Source organism: Kwoniella dejecticola, chromosome 4 (genome assembly GCF_000512565.2).
Source record: "Kwoniella dejecticola CBS 10117 chromosome 4, complete sequence".
NCBI lineage: Eukaryota > Fungi > Basidiomycota > Tremellomycetes > Tremellales > Cryptococcaceae > Kwoniella > Kwoniella dejecticola.
This window is the reverse complement of record NC_089304.1, coordinates 236,282-246,195: the sequence shown is the minus strand read 5'-3', so window position 1 is coordinate 246,195 and position 9,914 is coordinate 236,282. Positions and strand designations below refer to the sequence as shown.

At 48.5% G+C, this 9,914-nt stretch overlaps 4 protein-coding genes across 4 annotated transcripts; 2 read left to right on the top strand and 2 right to left on the bottom strand.

Moving 5' to 3' along the window:
- Positions 1-882: 882 nt before the first annotated feature.
- I303_103363 (glutaredoxin) lies at positions 883-2,645 on the top strand (the record flags this gene model as incomplete). The annotated part of the gene is made up of 3 exons (XM_018406709.1): positions 883-1,854; positions 1,929-2,019; positions 2,086-2,645. The coding sequence occupies 3 exons, from the start codon at positions 883-885 to the stop codon at positions 2,643-2,645; spliced, it is 1,623 nt and encodes a 540-aa protein (XP_018263517.1).
- A 547-nt stretch (positions 2,646-3,192) lies between these two features.
- On the bottom strand, positions 3,193-4,816 carry I303_103362 (uncharacterized protein; the record flags this gene model as incomplete). Its single annotated transcript, XM_018406708.1, has 8 exons — positions 3,193-3,342; positions 3,440-3,531; positions 3,623-3,724; positions 3,802-3,842; positions 3,917-4,012; positions 4,164-4,246; positions 4,325-4,390; positions 4,466-4,816. The coding sequence occupies 8 exons, from the start codon at positions 4,814-4,816 to the stop codon at positions 3,193-3,195; spliced, it is 981 nt and encodes a 326-aa protein (XP_018263516.1).
- Positions 4,817-5,289: 473 nt separating this feature from the next.
- On the top strand, positions 5,290-8,109 carry I303_103361 (uncharacterized protein; the record flags this gene model as incomplete). The annotated part of the gene is made up of 6 exons (XM_018406707.1): positions 5,290-5,610; positions 5,773-6,456; positions 6,554-6,807; positions 6,875-7,328; positions 7,402-7,546; positions 7,613-8,109. The coding sequence occupies 6 exons, from the start codon at positions 5,290-5,292 to the stop codon at positions 8,107-8,109; spliced, it is 2,355 nt and encodes a 784-aa protein (XP_018263515.1).
- Positions 8,110-8,458: 349 nt separating this feature from the next.
- Positions 8,459-9,656, bottom strand: I303_103360 (uncharacterized protein; the record flags this gene model as incomplete). Its single annotated transcript, XM_018406706.1, has 3 exons — positions 8,459-8,587; positions 8,875-9,043; positions 9,199-9,656. 3 exons carry the CDS (start codon positions 9,654-9,656, stop codon positions 8,459-8,461), a joined length of 756 nt encoding a protein of 251 aa, XP_018263514.1.
- Positions 9,657-9,914: the final 258 nt, after the last annotated feature.

Below are 9,914 nucleotides of genomic sequence, written 5' to 3'. Positions count from 1 at the left end.
AAGTATGGTTGTTTAGTTGTTTATCCAATTTTCAAGACCACCCACTTACTCAAATCAGAGATGCAAGTCGTACTAAAAAGATCGCCAAGCCAAATATTACACTTTGGGAAAGATATACATACATACATACATACACCTTCATCTCTCAACCTCGTACAGTATAGTGCACAAGTTGACTTTTCACATCCTTGCACTCTTATTCTTTCTCCCCATCGTCCTTCATCACATCTCCATCTGCATCGCTTATCCTTGACGAATCTCATCATACATCATCATAGTCCCAAATCATCAGAGCTCTGAAGCTGAAGCAAGTGCAAAAGCGGTGCGACTATCTCCGCATAGAAGCACAACAAGTCAGAATAATTGTCTCAGATAACCTGAATCCGGAAGACGCTAAAACGTCCAATACGCCCAATTCCGCGTCATCATCACCTATCATCCCATACTTATCCTACCCTCTCCTTGTCACATTCCACTAGTTCGACTGCAACCACGTCTGCACCTACTGCGATCAGATTCCGACAAAAGGTATATAGCCGAATTCGAGCTGTCACGCACACCGGGTGCCTCCTACATCATCGCCGACCAGAAACATTATTTGGTCAACACAGGAATCCGTTACATCCTAATTTCAAGCATTTGTTTATTTGACCAGCTGAAACAACCATAAAAGCGCCTCGGTTAATAAGCTAGAGTTGATTCCATTGAACCAAAATAACGTACAAACAAAGGAACCAAAAGGAACTTGACATCCTTTTTCTGCGCATTGACCCATACATCTCCACACAACTATCCAAAGGACACCGCCACGGATCACCACACACACACACACACCATCACATACAACTCAGCTGATCGGATCGATAACAGCAAAATAACACAATGATCAGATCAACCTCAGGCTCATCATCATCTTCTTCAGCTTCAGCATCTTCCGGTTCATCATCATCTTTCGCAGCATTAGGATTTACATCGACTTCTTCCGACTTTGCCGAAAGTTCTTCTTCAGCCGTAGCAGAGAAACTGGCTCTGCGGGAATCGGCAAACGCATCGATATCTCGACCTTCTTCATCTTACTCTCAATCACCTAGACGAGCATTCTCCTTACCATCCAAAATCAAATTACCATTCACCTCGCCTCGACTGACTTCTTCACCGGTCCTCGGACTGGGCTCACCAATGATCCCACTACATTCGCCCACCCGCCTGACCGCCCGGAGGTTCTCGTACGGGCTCAAATCACGCGCATCGCACTACGCCTTGCCTCTAAGCGTGGCCGGACTGTTCACCCTCGGTCTGTTCATCTGGATGTCAATGAACTCCTCGAGCGAAGTATCGCGCTTCAACAGTTCTAGCAGATTACAACTATATGGCCGCTCAAGGTTTTCAGAAGAAGAACATGCGCATAAGATCAAGTATAGCAAGCTCAACAATCTTCCCGGCTACGACTCTAGGAACGAGTACGAAGAAGGCGATTCCGGTATCAAGTTCCTGGTGATGGATGAAGAGGAGTTGATAGCTGAGGATGACCTGTTCTGGGACTCGTACAAAGACCCGGAACCGCTCTCGAGGGAAGAACAGAAATTAGCGGACGAATTGAAAGCGCATAAAGCGGACGTGATAAAGCACGATAAAATACAGTCCTTACGAGCGTTGGTATGGTGGCTCGCCGAAGGAGGTATCTTGCCGAATGATTGGGAAGTACCCACCAAGGCGTACCTCAAGAAGATCGGCGGAAGAGGTATGGAAAGGCTTTTAGAAGATATTGACGGCGGTGATGAGGATGACGAGATCTTTGATAACGGTTGGGCGGAATTCGCGAATAAGCGATACAGAGTGGTCATCTTCTCAAAGGTGAGTTTTTGCTTCGTTCCAGTCGTAACTTCTTCTCTGTGGGATTCCGGTTGACATCAGTGATCGTACTGCAGACACATTGTCCATTTTCGAAGAAAGCTAAATCAATTTTCGGCGAATACCATATATCTCCTGCACCATTCATCATTGAGCTCGACCAACGATGTGAGTCACCTCGATTGCTCCTTACCCCATGTAATGTGTTTACTAACCGACTTTTCAATGTCATAGCCGATATGGACAAGATACAGACCCTCTTACAACGAATCACAGGCCGTCGAACCGTACCGAACGTCTTGCTAGATTTCGCCTCTATCGGCGGCTCAGACGACGTTACCCTCTTGCACTCCGAAGGAGGCTTACAAAGGCGGTTAGAGGATATGGACGTATTACCGTTCTCTAGACGAGGGAGACCCGCTCCCGTTCCTGTGCCCGTTGCTGCTCCTGAACTGGTAGAAGAAGTCATCCAACCTGAACCTGAGGCTCAAGGTCTTGCCGAGGAAACAGCGATCACTCCCGCCGATTCCGAGGATTCATCAACGACCGTCGACGCGGGAAACGTGGAGTTGAAAAGGCAGATCTCAGATAGGGAGTCCGAAGATGAGGACGACGATATTTTGTTGACTCCTAAACTGGGGAAGAGGGAACTGGCAGCACTGCAAGTCGAACGCAAGGTGACCAATGCGGAGAGGTTCAATGCGAAGAGGAGGGAAGTACCGGGGACGGGTAATTTGGAATTGACAGATAGGTCGGAAAGAGGGAGTTGGAGGGAAGATGGTGTCTTGATGTAATTCTGGTTTTGCTTTTTTTCCCTTCATTTCCGTCAAAATCTTACAATATCTTTCATTCATCTTCATTTTGGGCTCTTCGTTTTTCGGGTTCTGAATGATCGGGCGACTTTTACTCACATCGTGTTGTACTTTTATGCCTTTATGGCTCTATACATCCATTTGGCCTGATCAGGCGAGTCGACTGAATATACCTTTTCTAACTATCTATATAACCGGCCTAAAAATACCAATTGCCATCAATCAACAGTCAACAGTCAATAGTCAATAGGCAACTAGACGAAGCAAGTCATTGCATTCAACCCATACTTGTCATTCCATGCAATCTGATCAAGTCATATATGAATTCAAGCTTACCTTAACACTCACACTCGAGAGCCATGTCGGAAGTGAATGTGCAATGTCGACTCTGTCTTTCCTGTACGTTCGACATTCCATCGTCTTGTGTGACTTTGGCATTTGAGTGAGGAAGAGTGCAATGGCTATACATAGCAAATACAAACAAACACCCCTTCCAACAGGCGGGTTTGAGAGAGCTAATTGGCTTATATTACCAACGTCTACCTCGACCAGTCAACATCCTCAAGAACCCTCCTCGGCGCAGAGCCATAGCTGCTCCTAAACCATATACGATGCCTCCCAAATGACCTGCAGAGTCAGTCCCTGAATTAGGTCGGAATATCGCTCCGTAGAAGTCCCACTATTGCCCCATCAGCATGACGACAGCGAATCAGCGACCAAATTTTCAGATCGTCAAGAGGACTGCCGGGAAATGAAGGTGTAGCTGTCACACTCACAGCGAAGATACCGCTGATAGCTACCCATACAGGCATGGGTATGACGAAAAACATCAGGACGGTCGACTGTGGGAACATCGCGCCGTAGAATGCTGAACAAGCCAGCGAGAGAGACGGGATTAACCAATTTCAGCTTCGATATGGACCTGGATCAGATCGAGGGAGCTGAGACGACCAACTCACATAGACAAGCGTATATTGCACCTGAAGCACCTTCACTGCCCATCCATCTATCGCTCTTCATTCTATGGTACGTCAAGGAAGCCAGCGACGAGAATATACCGGCTGTGAACGAAGCACATCATTATCGGGAATCAGCTTTCTCCTCGGGATGGGGTTCATATCGAATGTATGGGACTCACCTCCGAGATATAAGCCTAAGAACGCTGAAGAGCCCATCAAGCTACCGATCAAATCGTCATCAGCTTGGACTCCACGCTGCTGCCAGAAGCAGCTTGATGGAGATGGATTGCGTACCCTGCTGCTGCTGGAGCGAGGAAATACAGTCCTAGGCAGTTCACGAATATGTGGGATCCTGACATGTGGGAGAAAGCTGAAGTGACGAGTGTCCATCTAGCAGAATGAAAGGTTCAAATATTAGCGATTTGGAGCTGAAATGAAAATACCACATTTGAATTGTGCACCGATTCCCCTCAGGCTGATCCGATTACCTGCTCTACGGCTTGAAGGTGCATGTCAGGATAGAGCAGGAATCATCACTCACACTCTCCCTGAGAACACATTAACTTCATTGAGTATGAAATTCTTTTGCAAGAAGAAGAACAGAGTTGGATCTCGGAATCGTTGCTACGACGACCCAGACACGACCATTCTGTCAGTTTCTATTCGAGCACGCTGAAGTAATTGGAGAGGAAGCAAGCTCACTGCGCTAGATATGGCATATTGCCAAAGAAGGAAAACACCCCCATTTATACCTATCAACCCGTAAATCTACCGCACACCGACGACCAACATAAGCCCTCGTCTTCTTTATGGTCAAGCCAAGGTGGGACGAGACGATCTCACCAAAGTCATGGTAGGTATCCTATCTATCCTGCCTCTCAATCGGGAAAACCAATTTCCCCCGCCATGACCTCCACTTCCACCATACCCACCACCGTATCCGCTGCCTTTCGGGAAATAGCTCGATCGGATCAAGCTTCTCGAAGTGTGTCCAAAAGCCCTTCGAATGACTGCTGATGCGAAAGAAGGTGTCGTTGACGGTATACGAGTGAAGAGTGTTGGGCGAATTACATTGGAAGATGATGCGGGAGAAGCGAGGTGGATCGACCGAAGGAAGATCGGTGAAGTAGGGAGGGTGCGTAAAGGCGAGGACGGTATGCGCCGAGCTAGCAAGAACGGATTTCGGACAGACATGGTGATATCGCTGCTAAGCACTGTTCTTGATTCCTGCCGTGACTGCAAAATCTACGAAGGTAAGGTAAGCTGAGAGTCATGCATGATGTTGTCGGAACACTGAAACAACGCATGGATGCACAGTAGTACGGTGGCCAAAGGTGGGGAAAAGTGATGACGTCGGGAGAAATTCACCACGTGCCTCGACCAGAATTTTCAGAATTGTTGACAGTCCCAGGTCCACTTATTCGTCCATCTATATCATATCCTCTGAACATACAGTTCAAGTCAAAGAATCAACGCGTCCGTCTCGCCAATCAAGGGCTGCGTGGCAAGCGAGCCGTCTGGAATATCAAAATCAAACGTTTCTCCATCGATAAGGCCGCTCAGGGCAGATAAAGAGCTAGCTCATAGTTACATCAAGGTTGCTTCGAAGTAACTTGCCACCTTCCTCAAACCCTTCCGGCCGGCCGACCCAACAACGTTTGGACAAGATGTCTTTCCCGAAAGTATACACCGTCAACGGACCCTCTTCGACGTCTTCCGCCTCTTTGCCATCATGGGTAGCGATCAAAACTCGTGCAAAAGGTGGTCCGAATAAGAAGAAGCGGACGAAGACACAACATTCGACTGCTGATCTGGAATTGATCCAGGATTTCACATTTCCAGGATCGGCGATTAAGATCAAGACCACGGAAGATGGGCAGCATGCGATTGCAACAGGGACGTATAAGCCTATGATCAAAGTCTGGGATCTTGAGAATTTGACAGTCAAGTTTGAGAGGGTAACCGATGCTGAGAATGTTGATTTCGCTGTAAGTCCAACCATTTGATCATAACCTTGCCCGTTCCCACAAGGCTTCGCAGTCCTCCATGATGGGTGTCCTGCTTTCGTTCCTGTCATTCGAGATGCTTCAAATCCTCTGATTCCTGTCATATATCAAGGATGCTCAAGCTCATTTATGATGATTCGCCAGATACTCTCGACGGACTGGACGAAGACACTCCATCTCCAACGAGATAGATCACTAGCACTCCACACTCAAGGAGGACTACACCACTCCGTCCGACTGCCCGTATACGGTCGATCACTAGCATATCATTCCCCATCGGCGGACGCAATAATAGGATGTACGGGTACAGACGTCTACCGATTCAACTTAGAAGAGGGCCGGTATATGTCTCCGATTAGCATAGCAAAGGGGTGGGGTGATGGTCGAGAATCAGAAGTGGAAGGCGTGAACGTCGTAGATGTAAACCCGCGGCATGGTTTATGGTCTTTCGGTTTAGATGGTGGAGGAGCTGTAGTAGAATTTTGGGATCCTAGATCGAGGAACGCTCTGACTCGTTTATGTCTCCCTTCCTCGACCCTTCTTCCCGCTCAAAATTTCGACACTTCCTCCTTGGCACCAATACAGAAGCTGTCTGTGACTGCCTTGTCTTCTCATCCTACCGACGGATTATCTTTCGCTGTCGGTACGTCGTCGGGACATACATTGTTATATGATCTGCGGAGTCCGACGCCGTTCGCTGTCAAGGATCAAGGGTACGGAGAAGCGATCAAGCGTGTCGATTGGCTCAGGGGCGGCGGATCGCAAGAGGATAACGGTAGAGTCATCAGCGCGGATAGCAAGGTCATAAAAGTGTGGGATAAGGCAGAAGTGAGTCGTAAAATTCTGCATCTTCAGCCCTCTAGTTCGTTCCGTACAAATATGAGCAAGGAGTTGGAGACTGACGAATATTCTAATCTGGTTTTAGCCATCTATCAATCACTTGTCGTTGCATCCTCCAGCATCCCTCGTCGACTTACACCCTGTTCCTCAATCTGGTGTCTTGATGGTAGCCTGCGACTCTCCTCAACTATCTTCCTACTACATACCCGAGATCGGCCCAGCACCCAAGTGGGCAAGCTTCCTGGACAGCGTCACCGAGGAGATGGCTGAAGATTATAGCGGTCTCGGTAAGAGTGCTTACCAGGACTTCAAATTCGTGGACCGAGCAGAATTGGATACGTGAGTTTATCCACTTTCATCGAGTTTAGCCCCTCCACGCAAACAGCTGATAAATTGTGTAAAATAGTCTTGGCCTCACCCACCTTATCGGCACACCGACGCTCAAGCCATATATGCACGGCTACTTCCTCTCGCTCAAGCTATATACAACCGCACGACTCATCGCCAACCCACAATCATACGCTGAATATAGGGACAAGATGGTCAATGAGAAACTGCGAGCCAAAACGGAAAGTAGGATCAGGGCAAGAAAGGATCAACCGAAAGTCAATAAGGCTTTGGCAGAACGAATCAGGCGGACAGAAGAGAGGGAGAGGATCAAGAAGAACAAGAAATCTCGTGGAGACGATGGGGCGGAGGACGGAGATGAGGATGAAGAAGAGCCTGAAGGGGAAGTTGGAGAAGAAGGAGGATTGTTGGCTGATCCTCGATTCAAGGAGATCTTTGAGAATCCCGATTTCGAGGTTGATGAGGAAAGCAGAGAGTTCGCCTTGCTCAATCCGGCTACAGCGAATAATAATGTGAGTACAAGTCACCCTTCATGGACACGACCGTGCGTTGACTGTATCGCGCTGATCATGATGTGCCCCACAGGCAAAGAGGAAGACTGCTGTGGAGGACGAAGAAGACGAGAGCGACGGATCGTCATCTGGCCTGGAGGAAGATGACTCGGAAGAAGAGGAAGAGGATGAGGATGAACAAGACGAGTCTGACAGCGGTAGTGATAGTGATGATGGAGGTGAGTGGACACCCCGTTCAACCGATACCCCCTCAATTTTGAGCCGCACTTACGTTTTCGCCACAGATCTGGGCCAATACGATCCGCGTAAACTCAAATCCTCCGATCCAAAACGAGTACTCCCACCTGTTCGATCAGCTCCGCGACTCGTCGTCGGCGAGTCATCCTCATCTAGGAGCGCAGGTCCAAGCAAACAATCAACATTCGGTCAACGGCTCAAAAAGTCCACTGGAAGCAACGCGGCTGCGAATGGCAGTGGATTTGAGAATGATAAGAGTGTTTTGGCGATGCGTAAAGCGGCCGATGGAGGTATGGAGATGTCGTTCATCCCTTCCTCCAAACCCCGTGCGCGGGGTGAACAGGGTGAAGGTGGAGAAGATGAGCAAGATGAGTACAGCGGAGGAACACGTCGGAAGGATCGGAAAGTCGAGAGATTCGGTGCTGGACTGGAGAAGGGTGGCGGAGAAGAGTGTGAAGATGAGGAGATACAAGGCAGAAGTGGAAGGACGAAGAGGAGGCATCCTGGTAGAAGTGCCAGTAAGAATGCCTTCAGGAAAAGGTAGTTGGTGGAAAGGTGGCTTGATCGACCTTATTTTTGCTCAAGCTTGGTCGAGGCTTTCTCGTGGTTATTGCTAGGTGTCGTACTATCATGCATAGGCCTAGCAACGATGATTTACAGGATTCACAGCGTCGCGTTGTTCCATCAGGTGTTGGATCGATTCTCGTATACCAAACAGGGTCCCATGCGTTCGCATTCGCACTTCGAACGATTTAATTGAACGGCCCGTATATCCCTGTAGGCGTATATAGATATGTACAACGAGTAGGGCATAGCACAACACATCTACTTGATATCAAACCAGAAAGAGGTCGCCGAATATCTATACGAATAATCTCGATCCGATCTAAGTCTCAATTCGCAAGACCAGTCTCTTTCTCCTGTTTCCCATGTGTATCAGAATGCCCGAGGTTCAGATCAGGTTGAATCAAGTTCCTTATTCGTTGTTTGAGGACTTTCAATTCCGGGAAACCACCTTCGGTCTGTGGTTCCAAGCAAACAAGCGAAGAAAATGTCAGCTTAGACTCTTTGACGATATCTTTTTCGCTGGCCGTAGAGCCTTTTGAGGTCCACACTGCGATCAATATTTCCTATTCCATGTCCTGTCATGTCATGTCATGTCATTCCAACTTTCTGACCCACTCCTATCCATTTTCTCAATTGATATCACCCGGCATCGTGCCCACTGCTGCGCTGCTTCACTGCCGGACTGCCGATTGCAAGCGAAGATGATGACGTCCATGACAGAATCCAACCAAGTCTGACTCACCTTCCTATCCCATACAAGCTCATCCTTCTTCCCAGCCCCCACATCGACCCAGACTCTGAACCGGCCGCCAGTCTCGGGTGCATTGAGCGGAATCAGGGTGATAGTGCGTATGAGAGGCGTAGGGAAAGTAAGGAACAATTCAGTTTGGATCCATGTCGCTCTTGGTGCCCTGCAAGCCATCATAATCATTGGTAATATCATCAACATCAGCATGAGCAACACAACCGAACCAATGGAGTCACAATGCTGAAAATCATATCATTCGACTTATGACCAAGTGCGCTCAGACACATACTACGACATGGACGGCAGTGAAGAGCTCACCATCGGCATCTATCGCAAAATTCGATTATTATACTGGGTTTCACATCCCCCAAATTCGGAGCTACGAAGCCGGGAGCAGCTGCGTCTGCTTGGTGCTTATTCTCTTCAGGAGGCGTGAGATCACCTTTTTCCGGTACACCTTGATCTTTTTGACCTTGGTCTTGTTTGGTCGTATCCTGGCGTCGAGCTTGATTCTCAATGGTCGGAGTAGGGGGTCCGTGCATCGTAAATTCCGTTGCGTGTCCAGCTTTGGATGGAGGATCCACCGGAACAGGAGGCTTGAATTCACCATTCCTGCTCGTCGAACCGTCCGCATCTGAGGGCGGGGACGTGGGGATACCTACCGGCTGAGTTCTTGAGGGTTCGTGAGCCATGGAAGATGCGCTGGCTGGCTGAAGTCGGACACCTGATTGCGTTTGGGAAGGGTCGCAATCTTCGCAGACTTCTTGAGGGCACATAATGTAGTGAAGTAGCTGAGTGATTTCGGTACCTTGAATGGATGCTACAGTGAGCTCTGCAAGAGACAGATAGACTTGACCTGGATATTTCGTATGTGCTCGACAGGATAGCAAAGGGGAAGGGGAACAATAAGATTATACGGGCGGATTACAAAGAATAGAATAGATAACAAACAGAGCGGGGGAATGCCTCGAGCTTGTGGCGTTTGACGATGACGGAATGCACGTGCCTGAACGCGATAACGAGTAATGTTGAAT